General features: G+C 39.8%; 3 protein-coding genes across 10 annotated transcripts in view; 2 read left to right on the top strand and 1 right to left on the bottom strand.

The window, feature by feature from the left end:
• LOC123767769 (uncharacterized) overlaps nt 1–5891 on the top strand; it is a 23305-nt gene extending 17414 nt beyond the window's left edge. For all 4 annotated transcript variants that reach the window (XM_069310379.1, XM_045757813.2, XM_045757812.2 and 1 more), the window contains 3 exons: nt 1282–1431; nt 2461–2565; nt 3484–5891. In XM_069310379.1, the coding sequence (XP_069166480.1) occupies nt 1282–1431; nt 2461–2565; nt 3484–3611 (383 nt within the window). In that variant the 3' untranslated portion in view covers nt 3612–5891. The remainder of the gene's footprint in view (nt 1–1281; nt 1432–2460; nt 2566–3483) is intronic.
• LOC123767767 (uncharacterized) overlaps nt 1–15000 on the bottom strand; it is a 672233-nt gene that overhangs the window by 33009 nt on the left and 624224 nt on the right. The window lies entirely within an intron of this gene.
• pck (Claudin superfamily protein pickel) overlaps nt 13845–15000 on the top strand; it is a 31075-nt gene continuing 29919 nt past the window's right edge. Inside the window, exon 1 of one of the 4 annotated variants that reach the window (XM_045757809.2) lies at nt 13845–14004. In XM_045757809.2, coding sequence (XP_045613765.1) covers nt 13905–14004 — 100 coding nt within the window. In that variant the 5' untranslated portion in view covers nt 13845–13904. Of the gene's footprint in view, nt 14005–14040; nt 14231–15000 lie in introns of those variants that run through there. The other 3 variants (XM_045757808.2, XM_069310368.1, XM_069310367.1) reach the window with 3 other exon arrangements.

Here is a 15000-nt window from a genome sequence, read left to right as displayed (position 1 = left end):
ACTCAATAAGAACTTATATTCAGTATGTGCATTATCTCCAGTAAGTAAGTAAGTAATTATCAAAAGGAGGCACCAAACCGGGAAGGCTATGTGTATCTCCAGTAGACAAACTTGGGATATTTGGCTAGGATTTTGAAAAACATTTCACCTGGGATGACACATTTTTGTGATGACGCCGATTAATTTTGTTTATTATTTCACATTAAATTAGAGTGATGTGTATACGAATAATTTTGCGTATATCTATATAATTCATTGTGTCCGGGTGGGGGGGGGGGAGGGGGGTAGGCAGCCAGTTTATACATACAGTATATTATAGGCTTATATCAAGGTTGTCTCCAGGGTTGAATTACTGACCCTCTCCAGTATGCAATACCACAATTTAACTTCTAAATATCTACTTACTGCTAGGTGGACAGGGGCATGCATGAGGTGACAGGAGCAAATCAATTCAGTTCCGCCCGGGATTTGAACCCGGAATATTCGATTGTGAGTAGAGAACGAACCCAACTGTACTACCGGGACCCTCAATATATACTAAGTTTGTTATACAAACGACCTTTCAATATTACTGTGATAATGACAGACCTGGATTAATCATCCTGGCCTCAAGTAAAGAGGACTAGCCCCACAGTTATTTTTCCAAAGTCGGATTTATAATGGACCATCATGGTGTAATGTTGCAGCTGAACCAAGGCTTGTAAAATGGCGGCCCCACAGTAAATTAAAAAATGCTAATATAATTATATTATTGAAAAGGTTAGTAATACATTTTATTTTCGGGAATACAACAAAGTTGGAATCTTGCAACTGCCCCCATGGTCCTGGGACGAACCACAGCTTGCTTGAGAACATGTTCAGTCCCACACTGCTTGTCAAGCGTCACTTGGGAGCGAAGCGGGTGTCATTAATTGTGAGGATTTTACCAAAGACTTTGCGATTAAAAAATGAAGTTAAAAATATTTTGTATTGAAATGGCACAAGCAAGCAAAAATAACCATTGCTTTGCATCTTTGATTCGTGTATGTTAAAATGCTATGTATCTTCAAGGCAAGAAAACAGTGGAATAATAGGAGTTTTTTTCTTACAAATAATTATATTTTTTCATTAGAATATTTTTTACGGTTTACTATTGGTTTTTATTTTGAATTACATAAACGGTATATGGAATTACCATACTCTTTTCAACGCTTAGGGCCCTAAAGGTCTTAAATCCGGCCCTGGATAGTGGATAAACCCAAAACTGGATCAGCCATTAATGTGCGTTTCTCCCTCCTGCAGCATTCTTCGTGACGGTGCAGGTGTTCTTCACCTTTTGCTTCACACTGTCGCTGATTGGGGCGGCCCTCACAGGTATCCTAGTCCTCTGTCCAGGCGAAGAGTTCGAGAAATCAGTTCTCAAGATTGCCTATATTGATCTCTTCATCTCCTGTGAGTTGGTTCATCATTCAGTCTGCTGTGTTATTCATGTACAAAAGCCTTCGTGATTACTTCCCCATTCTCAGTTATGTATAAAATGCAAATCTGTAATAACATGCCAAATATATACAATTATTTGCCTTTAAAAACTTTTGGCACGTACCCTGGAAACACAAACCGAAACTGTCTCTATTTTCCGCTTGTTACAACTTGTAATAAAGTTGTTACATCTTGGCTTAACGTGTTTATGACGTATTAGAACGTTGTTACAACTTGCTATATTGGTTGTTATAAGTGGCTAGGAGGTGTTAAAACTTGTTCGAACGTTGTACCAACGTCGTAGTTTCGGTGTGTGTTTGTCGGGTATTAACTTTAAAAAAATCTAAACTTTTTTATAACAAATATACAAGACCTTACAGTAGTTACATTATTCTCGTTGTTCATATATTTTGCACGTCATGACTGAACAGGTGTATATGAACTTTACCACAATAATGAACTATTCATTTCAGCGTTCGTAAGATTTTTGACATACTGTTATATGTTAAGGAGACAGTTATTGAGTGATACGCTGAACTGTTGTTATCGACGTTGGAAGGTGTTTTATTTAGGACAGATTTATGAGATAATGTGTTCAACTGTTGGTAACTGGTGTTGTATGTTATACGAGAACTGTGATGACTGCATTATTTATATGGACCCATTAACGGAGAGGTTACTGGTGCACGACAACAGTTAGTTGCACTTCAGTATAAGTTAACTGGGAAAGTTCTCCTCAGCTGGTGTTCAAGTGATGTTTTGAAATGCTGATAACAAGCTGTCCTCTCGAGTAATACGTCGCATTTTGACGTCAAAGTCCCCAACGGACAAAATGTGATGTACTATAAATCATAGCGGCTCACATTCACATTTTCTATGCGTGTCGCACAAATAGGTTTGGGTGATTTAGTACATCATTTTCTGTCCGTTGTGACAGATGGAGAGGCCGGGGTGGCTAGTGTTAATATGTATTATTACTAACGATGGGCTTCGTGCCGGTAGGGGTGTTCGGGTTCATAGCAGTCATCGTGTTCGGAGCGATGGGTGACAACCGTGACTGGATGCCCCACTGGGACCACAACCACCTCTCTTGGTCCTTCGGCCTCGGTAACTAACATTCTACACGTTGTTGTTGCTTTAGCTCCTCAGAACGAAATGTCCCTGTAGCACGGACTCCTCCACGGACCCCGCCCGTAACACATTCTTCACCTTATTTCAGTATTATATAGTACCTATGATCAGGTAGTGATTGTGGGTAGGTTTTGTAAGTAAAATATACAAGTTAGACATAAGTTCAAGTAAGTTTTGATATAAAATACAACCCAAAGGGATAGAGTAGCTTAGGAAATTTCTGCCCTCATTAGGTTCAGACTTTATAAACAATGTCTATCGGTTGGAGAAAGTATGATCTTCTAAAACTACTATCGGGTTCAAAGGTAAGGTAATCAGGTGAAAGCAACAAGCCATAGCGATTGTATTGTAATTTCCAAAAAATACACCAAAATTAAAAAAAAAAGTAATACCACCAATACGAATTTATATATGGTTAATATGTGTTTGTATTGCAAATATGGAAGTATGCACTATTTTGCTCACGTGTGTTAGCCTCAACTCTGAACCCGATAGTAATTTTATTGACACCTTGTATGTTATCAAGTCTAACTCTTGTGTATGGCAGCATTATCACACTGAGCCCCTTGAGATAACGATTAAACTTAAGTACATGACAATTCTCAATCACATTTGTGTATTTTAAGTGCATATTTATATATATTTAAGGGTCTCTGTACTACAGCCGGGTTCATTCTCTACTTTCAAACGGGAATTCCGGGTTCGAATCTCGGGCGGGACAAAAAATGATTTAGCGTGTTTCTTATCACCTAATGCACCTATTCTCCCGGCAGTGAAAGGTACCCTAGCTGACTGTCCAACAAATTTAATCATTTTTCATAGTAGATTTGTATTCAAAATAAAGACTACGTTATTACCATTATTTTGCATGGAAAAACTTTTTTTATATTACAGCTGTGGTGGGCGTAGTGGCGGAGTTCATAGCAGCCGTGCTCTTCTGGGTGGAGTACCGCATCCAGAAGCGCAAGGAGTCCTATCGCCAGAGTCACGGAGTCTTCACACTCGAGGGAACCAAAACTTAAACCAACTCGTATTGCATAACCAAAACCACATCTTATATCGGGATCAAGACTATGGACGAGACGTTATCGGCTAACAACACGCCAGCAATATGCCTGGTTTAGCCACGTGTACGAATTTAAACATAACTAAGATGGAACTAACAAACAAGACCGTGAGGAAGAGTATTAGAAGCTAAAGTGGGGTTGTAACTGATATATTTGACGAAGAAATTGAACAACTGCATTCATCCTCGATTGCTTATCACATTATATTTGACGAAGAAATTGAACAACTGCATTCATCCTCGATTGCTTATCACATTATATTTGACGAAGAAATTGAACAACTGCATTCATCCTAGATTGCTTATCACATTTGTGTTGCAACATACTGTATTCAATATTAATTTATTGGTGTAAAGACCAAGAATATTGAGTTATCAGTACGGGTTCAGTAGAATGTGGGTACCGTCTCAAACTATTAATACCCAACAGCACACAATGCATGGGACGAAACGTTTTAGCTGTATAATTTTAAATTTAACTTTAAATTTTATCAACACTTAATTTCTAAGAAAAAAATTCTTGTAGTTCGAAAACATTGAAATATACAAGCATTTGTAGGTTACCGATGTTTCGGTAATAGCCACGTAGGTTAATGTAAATTATCGCAAAATGATGTGAATTCCCGAATACCAAAGTAATTTTGTAAAATACTGGTAACTGCATTGACAATTTTATTTTAAGTATCTAGCCTCTCAGTTAAGTATTTTGATAATTTCTAACATTAAATTATTTCAATACTTTATGTTATATGTATAATTTATCTTTTTCTATAATTAAGGTTACCAAACTAATCTTATAACAATGACCTGAACTTTTCTACCAGTACTAGCAAGATATTTTCATTACTCATTTAAACGTAATAAACAATGTTTACACTTGGGAAATGTAACAAGTGCTGCAGGTGTTAGATGCGGCAGTATACACTTGGGGAACTACAGAGGGATCTTCTAAGTCACTGCTAATTATCTTAATATAAATGTTGTAAAGTTTTAGATAAGATATTCGATGCATTTCCTTCTCGTTTTCTAAACTATGCCAGTGTGTGGATAAGTAACCCCCCCCCTCCCCATCCCTCCAAACTCCCCGACTCTTGTATTGCACATTCCCTGTAATTACTTGAAAGTAGTTACAGAATGAGAGCTGTGCTCGTGGTGTCCCACCAGGGCATAAAGAGCCGTGTTCTCCCGTGCTCGTCCGTCCAGAATGGCGAGACTTTGTGGTTAAGTTACTTAGATGTACATAAGTCTTCAAGTTACCTTAAAGGCAATGTGATTCAAGTTCAAGTATGTTTATTGAGATAAGAAATACATCTCAAAGAGATAAAGTAGCTTAGGCTATTTCTACCCCCCAAACACTGTGATTTTGAGTTGTGGTAGGTAACTACTCCGTCCATACCGTGGCTGTCAAAGTTATCCGTCCTGTAAGTGTGGCTCAGGGGCTCGCTCAGCCTCAGGCCAATTCAATTTCTTTATTATGCACCCCATACCCATTCCGTGGGCGGTGGTGTAAAGGATTACAGAGGCACACAAGGCCAAGCTGGCTTTTCTCATTATTTCATAATTATTCAGTCCCATGTATATAATTGTTAATTATCATTAATAATTTTTTGTTTACATGTGGACCAGACACCACAATCTGGTTGCAAAACGAGTAATTATATATATGTATAGGTAGGTAATAGTGTCCATTATCACTATAATGTTGGTTACATGCAACCATTATCTTGGTATAATGTTGGTTATATGCAACCATTATCACTATAATGTTGGTTACATGCAACCATTATCACTATAATGTTGGTTACATGCAACCATTATCACTGTATAATGTTGGTTACATGCAACCATTATCACTGTATAATGTTGGTTACATGCAACCATTATCACTGTATAATGTTGGTTACATGCAACCATTATCACTGTATAATGTTGGTTACATGCAACCATTATCACTATAATGTTGGTTACATGCAACCATTATCTTGGTATAATGTTGGTTACATGCAACCATCATCTTGGTATAATGTTGGTTACATGCTGGATTATCTCGGTATAATGTTGATTTAAATACCAAGAGTTGTAAGAGGACAAATGTCAGCACAAAACCATTAGTGCCAACTTCAGTGAACTGTATGATGATTATATTTTCTGTGTAATAATGGGTCTGAATGACTACGTCTATTTTTTCCTACTTATGTGATTATGTAATCACAGCACTAAAATAAGAATATGCCAACCAGCCTGTTCATTTACCTACAATATGTTAAAAAAGAGAGTTTCCAGTTCATTCGCCTGATTGGAATTTCAATCCCATTATCCATTATAAAAATAATTAGGGAACTTATTTTTTCCTAAAACTTCATTTTCTTTCATACTGATTAGTATTTTGGGTATGCACCATCGTATAACTACCTACGGAAGTAAATAGTTTGATGTGCATTACAAGGATAATATCCTTGTAATGTACATCACTTGTATATGAATATCCAGGAACATTGAGGGTCCGCGAGAACAAGTCCAACTATTGGCTTGGTCTGGAAAGATCTGATCAGCATCCAACAGTAGAACACCCAGCACTGGAAGGTTAAAGCAGTAATGTGCCATTCCTCTGCTTTTACGGAATATGTTCAAAACTAATTCTTAATTTTATATTGACTTAAATTTATATAGATAAGAAACCATGTTGCTTATAACGGGTACACAAAGTAAACCGTTTGAAAACGTTAATATTAGACCTGTTCTCAGCTTCACATGTACATATATCAGTACATGTTAGTGCAATATTGGGTCTTGTAAGTGTACATAGCCTACTGCAATAAGGTAGATGGGACAGTTTTATTAGCGATGGTAAGTATAATTTGTACATATTAGATGTAAAATATTGTGCCTTCCTCATTAAAGATAGTTTGTGCTCTCCTATTGCATCCTGAATATCTACACTCGTGAACAGTCTGTACCAAAGACTACTAAACAACCATCCTGACTTGCCGCTTTCTGATAACTTACACATTCAAATTCGTACTCGCTACGACTTTATTACAATTTTCAGTACATATGCATTCTGTACGCTCAATATGGAACCACTATGCATCAGTTTAGATAACTACATAATGATGAAAGATTCAGCACTATTAGCAGCCAGTCATGCCAATAAGCCCTTATAATTACACACACAAATCACAATAGCGTGATGCATCAAATGAACAAATCCACAAGGGCCGTGACGAGGATTCGAACCTACATCCGAGAGGATCCCAGACGCTGCCTTAATCGACTGAGGATCCCAGACGCTGCCTTAATCGACTGAGGATCCCAGACGCTGCCTTAATCGACTGAGGATCCCAGACGCTGCCTTAATCGACTGAGGATCCCAGACGCTGCCTTAATCGACTGAGGATCCCAGACGCTGCCTTAATCGACTGAGGATCCCAGACGCTGCCTTAATCGACTGAGGATCCCAGACGCTGCCTTAATCGACTGAGCTACGACATGGAAAAGAATGGCAACCGGGAAATCATCTTGACCTACCGCGGATCCTGCAGTCTCTCCGAGACACAAACCAGGTTTTTACACAATTCCTCCATGCACCCGAGCTCTGTCAATAAGCTGTTCTACCTCTTCGCCCTTACGAAGAGGTAGAACAATACTCAAAAATATTTCTAGCAGTATACAAGATCTGGCATCGCTGCACGTGACGTCACTTAGCGTTTCCGTTGTTTACCTGAATTTACCTGTGGGCCACTATCTCTATAGTGGTTTCGACGAGGACAGTAAGCTGACGGCTTGTCAAAGGTCTCTCCCTCCCCCTCCCATTTGTCCTGATGCTCAGATCACATAACAACCTAACACTTTCCTACCCAAATGTTGTAGCGTCACTTGAGCAGGAAACCGTACGCACTCGCTAATCATAGCGTAATACAGAAAGTCAGCAACTTATTATTCAGAAGATTGCGCACGGATTTTACCGGTGTTGCTTAATATCATGAATTCTGATTTTTATATTCATTTTCAAGCGAATGTAGTTGGCATATCTCGCTCGGCATGCTGCCAGGAATTCGTCGGCACTAATAGATTGACTAAGTTAATACTTCTTGTTCCTGCACCGTGCTTGGACAAACCGGGGCCGTCCAAGCCCCGGTTTATATATGCCGTCCAAATAAGACGGTGTAGGAATCAACACAGTATTTCCTCGTCATTAGCTCTACTTGCCATAATTGTTTACGTTAAATCTCGTCTATAATATGGCATTAACATACGTGCATGCCATTAATTCTCGGTGAACTCGTCTGAAAGCATGGAGTGCACACACAGTTTGGCTTAGGTATCCTACAGGGACTTTGCCCTACTTTATGCAATGCATTGATAAATGTGTTGTGAAACTCGATGCATAGGAAACCTACTGAACACATTATTAGTTTGTTAATATGATCCGTACTGCTGTAAATACATGCATACAAAACACAGACGGGACACATGTTAGTACCTATAGGTACTATGTCTCCTCAACTTGATGCAAAATTAAGTATCCCAGAACACAATCATGAATTATACACAATCTACGAACTGAAGGCAACATCACGCAGATCATATATAACAGATCTCTCAATTCAGCTACAGCGAGGATAGGAAATGCTGCTATTGTTCATCAGGCTGATAGAACCACAAGTGAAAATAATGTAAGGTCAGTAATTAGGAATCTGCCTTGCAAGTTGAACTTTTTGCCATCTCTGTATCACTCAAAATTGCTGAAAATACTGCAGTAGACAGCTTAATTGTTTCAGATTACCTTTCTTCATTTCTAGCGTTGAATAGTTTACACTCATTGTAATACGCTCGACTCCGAAGCAAGACACTGTAACAGTTGAATTCTCTTCCCCTCCCACTATACCTACGTCTTCCCTCTTCCTCTCCGTCATGCTAGTACAAGGTCAGGAGATTGACCTTCGCAAAAACACCCTAGTATAGTCCTCCCCCTCCCACCATCTCCAAAACGCCTCTACATGTGTATCAGTTAATAACTCAAACTGGAAACCGTACTAGCACCCTCGTCCCCTTCTAAATCATAAACAAAGCTCCCAGCCAGCAGACGCTGATCACCAATGTCTCCTGGAACCCATAGGTGCTGTTTTGACCGAGCCGGGCAGGTGTCCCAGATGATTGATGAAGATTAAGCCACAGAGGTGGCACGGGCATGAGTAGTCCGTAAACAGGGTCCCAGATGACTCACATGGCAGAAGAATACCAGATAAGCAGAGAAAGAATAAGAGAAGAATGAATAAAGGCAGTGAATACCTTTAGTGCACATGTGTAAATTTTTCAAGGATTTAAACAAGTACAAAAAAAATCGAAGCCATGCGGATTACCTTTGAGTATCCTCATAACAGAGATACTTAATATTAACATGAATTTACTTGAGGGTCACTAACACCCTAGTTGTGTCGATGAGGACAGGAAGCCGGTGGCTTGTCAAACGTCTCCCCATTTGCCCTGATTTTGTCCAGCTGAATTTTAAAATTCAACAAAGTTTTGCAATTTACGGCTGTGTAGGGTAAGCGGTTCCATGGGCGGAACTCTGTGGGTGAAAAAGCCTCTCCTGTTTTCTGAGATGAGAGAACAAGTCAGTATCCCTTGCGTCAACGATCGTGCTAATGAAATTAGTGCTTTAAATGGTATCAAAATCCTTAGGTAAATCCATCTTAATGCTATATCAAAAGTCAACACATCATTCAAAGTGGATTACTACAACTGCAATTAAACTCTGATGTATCAGTCAAAATCTTGCAATACAGGCAGACAGAAGTGAAGAGAAACAACAACGGCACTTTCCTGGGAGACTGTTCTTCTAAATTACAATCTCTTCCCACCCCGAGAAGCAAATTATAGATACGCTCAAACTGCTGTTTATAGCATAGTCCGCTTTAAACCAGACTGATATTCACTTTGCAGAACACTTCCTTTCCCAAACAAGATGATGGATGACTTTCTTGATATATGATGAGATGACTTTCCCAGGATATGAGATGACTTTCCCAAACTCTGATGGATCCCATCATTCAGTTGGTACTGTCGGAAGAGAAGTTGTCGTGATACTTATCTAACTCAATAATTGTGCAAAAGTTTAGATTCGGGAAAGAATCTACATATTGAGGTCCTACAGATGTTTTCAGTTCCTGAAGCCCCTATGTGAATACCTTTTCCGCCACTGACTACAGAACGGAGGATCAATAATATGTGATCAACACGAGACGAGCGTGTAATTTGAGCAATTGGTGACGTGGTCAGTGCACTCAGTAGTTCCGGTCAGACAATACAATACAATTTTATTTAGGTAAGGTACATACATACAATAAATTTTTACAAGGATTGGTAGACTTATAGGTAGAGCTAGTACATACAATGCCTAAAGCCACTATTACGCAAAGCGTTTCGGGCAGACGTAAGTACCCTGTGAATGTGGTTCTAGTCCCTGGTCGCGGTCAGGCGGAGGAATACCATTGTTGGAGACAAGAATCCTGGTAGGCCTACCGAGGTCAGCTTAGCCATGAATTTAGAAACTACCGAGGCATGGCGGAGGCCTTCATGTAATGTTTGTTATTCAGTACTTGGAAAGTACAGCAGGATCCTCTGTAAGCTGAGCATATTACAGCAAAAAATATCACATCTACTTGTTGTACCTAAGAAGTGATGGAGTCGGAAAGTTGAAGACTTTACAGTGTACAGGAATGTGACAATTAATAAAGAAAATGCCGCGGTGAGCATATTAGTGAGGACTAGGAATGCGAGTAATACTGTTGGTCCACGACTTAACATTCTTGACGTGTGCAAAATGCACACATTTTGCACAAGGCTTAATTTGGTCGCTATGACTAACACGAGGATGACACTGTTCTATGTCCGTCATACAGAGGAGAGAACATATCCGGTTCTGTATAAGCTACGTACATAGTTTATACAGTTGAAGGAGATTTCCTGCCACTATGGGAAGCAAATAATTTCATAAGCGGTACGCCATCCGTACTGGGCAAGGGAGTATAGATTTATCTTTATGGGTGGAGTAGTTCAAATTGGTATACGTTGTATATACTCTTATCAGGGAAAGGAAGCCTCCTAGGCTTATCGACGTCCTCCTATCCAAGGGCGAGGCTGACCAAGCGGTCACCCTACCACTTACTAGCCAGAGGTAACAGTGTTTCACTACTGACGCGCTCATCATCCACTAACCACGTCATTGACTTATCATCACGTTGCATCCATCACCCTTGTGGAGCAACGAGCACTTGCCCGCTGTCGTGCCCAGCACTTAATGTTATGTGACAGAAGAGATTAACAAAGCAAGAGGTGGTGTCCCAAGCATCGATCAACTCCCTCGCTCATGCCTGCCAATACAAGCCCACTTATCGTTGAAATTTGTTTATTTCTCTCCCAGTAAGCAATAAACCTAACCCATCTACCATAACGTCCAACCACACAACTAGCACCAGACATTATAATTCCTAGAATGTTCTTTTGAAGCCTATTATTCGACCGTGCTCCTGCTGGTCGCATCACGGTCCCCAGGCCACGGGAGGGGTGGGGGCGGGGGAGGAAGCACGGCCACATATCCGGTTACATCAGGCTGTATTCCCAGCTCCCCGTGGGGCCTAGAGCGTCGTCGTCCCTCAACCATCATCATCATGGTGCCACCAGCTGGCCACCAAAATTGTAAATTGAATTTAGATAATGTATTTACACGTTCTTAATAAATTAGAAGAATGTATAGCAATTTTTTTGTGGAGTGAGAAAAAAGCGAAATTATGAAAATTTAACTAGAGTAACAAATTGGACACTATGAATATGCAGCTGGTATTACCACAGTAATTGGTGTTGAACGCGGCCCTATCATAGGTAAATCAAACAGTCAATTGATTCCACAATAAGGGGTATACACAGGTATATAAAGGGTTTACATATAAGTCAAAATAAACTATAGAACAAATAGCATGCTTAATGTTTCTAGTTACCAGCACATTCTTCTAGTCGAACGATAACATATATGGAGAGTTTATGAAAAACAAAAATAAATCATATTGTGTAAAATAGCAGAGTTGTTAACTGAAGAAAATATTCAACAAATGTTTAGGGAGAATTCGCAAGATTGAAGACCTTTTATTCTCTTCTCCGAGGCTATGGGTTCCCACAATTGCACCAGAGGTGATAACTCCTATACGTGTGTATCTATAAATGAAAAGTATTTTACATATTCAAATGGGCGCACACCAACAAGGATATCATGGAGATTTCAACGAGCCATGATGTGATCCATTACAACTATATAGGCACGTCATAGCTGGAAAAAAGGGCTTCTAAAGGGCTATACTGCTGAAATATATCATATGAATAAAATAAAACAAAACTGTTGACAGAAGGAAGTACATCACTTCCTTTACCCCTCGCCCCCTTCACACCGTCAGTCTGGCTGACACTGAACACCGACCTACATGCATACATGTGAACTTTTGCCATTCGTCTCCGGCCAGTCCTCAACCTTAGCGGTGTGCATTACCTCCGTGTATACGTGTGGCCTACATATATGCGCCCATCATGGAGTACCCTGCAAGCTCCTCTCTCCTATCAAGTGGCAATGTAGCTGGTTTTCTCTTCCCCTCCTGACATGCACACACACACACACTTTATCATAGTAGAGTGTTCAGAGTATGTACTGTGTGTACGTATACACGTCGTCCATGGGTTCCAGTATGACTCATGAACACTTAAACGGTATTTCCTGACTTACTCGCTCCTCCTGAATCACAGCTAACTTGGGCGCAATAACCACTGAAATCTATAGATATCTTCAAAACTGCTCAAGCTTTTCTCGACTAATTTTAAACAGTGTATAAACTAATCAGATTCTACTACCTATTAGGCCAATTCAACTAACAAAATTGTTGGGCGACTGCTTGATTAAGAGCCAGTAACGTAAATATGAATTACAAAATAATATTTTGTTTTCCCAGTAAGTATTTGTAGTAAGAGTTGCATCAAGGCCACCCACTGACCCACAGGTAGGACTTCTAAACTATAAGAGGTAAACCTTCTTTATGATTATGTAAAAAAATGTTAGGTGGGAAAGCGGATAAATATTATCATGGGTAAGGCGGGCTTGTCAAGATCTCTCTGCTCTTACGTTTCTGCCCAAGTTTATGGTGCCTCAGAGGGTTAATGTGTTAAAACCAAAAACACCATATATATACGCATGAACTGATCTATGACACGGTAATTTGACACACACAATTATTATTATTATATATATATATATATATATATATTATATATATATATATATATTATATATTATATATTATATATATTATATATATATTATATATTATATATATATAAATTGGCCTTGCGTTATGACACTTCATATTGATAGATATACCTTTTTAAAACTAGTTATTATTATTATATATTTATGTTGACGGAAACTGCAATTCGATTTGTCAAAATGATATAAAAATGATTACCTAGGAGATATGTGGTGATAATGAGAAACTAAATTTCCAGGATGACGGTTGCTCTAAATGGTGAAAGGTGAATCACTAGTAGCACAAGGCTCTTTAATATTATGTTGACATTAGGTACATTAATGTGATTGTAAACACAAATTTTCTTTCACGAAGGTGGAGGGTCAACAAGGTCAACTAAGGTCAATAAGTGACTACGAAAAGAGAGAGAGAATACAATTCATTAGTAATCTTCTTCCGTGCGCATGTTTATGTATAAGGTGGAGGCATCCAAGCTAACGATCTAGAAAGAATATCCTACGCGTTATTGATGAGTTCATATGCATAGTTACTCGTGATTGTTACCAAAAGGTATATTAATGAGGCCCTAGGATGTATGTAGGGTGCTGTAGGACCTGCCCTACATGAGAGGGTGCCAGGACCAGCCAGCACCCACACCAGAGCGTGTGGCAACGCCGCCTGGAACACCCTCACCTGCTGGGACATCCGATACCCCTCACCTGGCCAACCCCAGCACTGACTTCCTCTTACTTGATCGAAACAAACACGAAAATATATTTAGTTTGTAACGTTTTTAGAACGTATTTGGATTAAAACATCCTCCGAGCTTGTAAACAGATCCAATTCCAAGAAAATATGTCTATAAAATTAAGATAATCTCGTGGAAGCCATGACATCCGAACGCGTCTTAGGCGAGGTTGTCGTTACGCTGGACACTGCGGAGTGAACATTACTGGAGGATCATGGACGATAAACGCTCCTGGAGAAGCTCTGTGGGAATTTTACAAAATGGACAATCTTGGGATTCTTTCAGTAAAGAAATCAGGCCAACACCGCCATCAGGCAAGTAATAAAAAAAGTTGGTGTGTGTGTGTGGGGGGAAGATGGAGGCACACGACCAGACCCATCCCTCCAGCAGTGTGTTTACGCCTATGTGGTGGAGGAGGGGCGGTAGGGGCCCTCTACACTGCCTCACTACCCGGCCTCCTACCACCACCTACACACCGTATTACCTCCCCCCTCATTAATACCGAACGGCTATGCGGGATCCAGTGTTTGAATATTTGAAGTTAGGGCGCACGCGTGTGGAATATGGGTGTTGTTTCGTGTGTGGTTAATGCGTACAAGGGTGGTGGTGGTGGTGGCATTACTGCCATGCAGGCGGCGGACATGGCCGGGTGGAGGCCGGATGCTCCCTCAGCATCCCAGCCTCCACCATGGCTTCACTTGCCTCTGGCTCCACTATATCAGGCTCTGACGTGACAAATGGGGTTTATACACAAATGGCAAATTATTTGATAATTAGGCATTTGGCGTACAAGGGTGTATAGCCTCTTTGAAATATTTTTTTCACCCTTCAATTCTCATTATATTGAAAATAGAATACAGCTTTGAGATGGCACCAGTAAATCGTACATCGAGATTTCAACACGCTTCGTTTTTATAATTGTTTCAGTTTCCTAGAAACAGAAAGCCTTAATTAAGGGTCATCGATAACCCGTAGCTAGGCCAATGAATGAACATTTCCCAAAATGCAACCCACAACAGTTGCCTAACTCTTGGGTATCTATCCCTAGTTACTAAGGGGTGAACAAAGGCATGAGGTGTAAGGACACACGTAAAACTTCTTGCCCTGCCTAAGAGTTGAACTTTGGTCAAAACTGTTGTAAACAGACTGCATTAACCACTAATTGGTCGAGTTGTTTGGTGAACTGTTTTGTGTGCAAAACAGCCTGCAATCACTTTAATATTATTAAAAACATTGATTTGTTGTTTAACCAGGTGTTGTGAACTAAAAACTAAAACACTATACTGTACTATGTTAGTGTTTTCTTCACG

This window comes from Procambarus clarkii, chromosome 67 (genome assembly GCF_040958095.1).
Source record: "Procambarus clarkii isolate CNS0578487 chromosome 67, FALCON_Pclarkii_2.0, whole genome shotgun sequence".
NCBI lineage: Eukaryota > Metazoa > Arthropoda > Malacostraca > Decapoda > Cambaridae > Procambarus > Procambarus clarkii.
The sequence above is the reverse complement of the archived record's forward strand: the minus strand, read 5'-3'. Positions and strand labels throughout refer to the sequence as shown.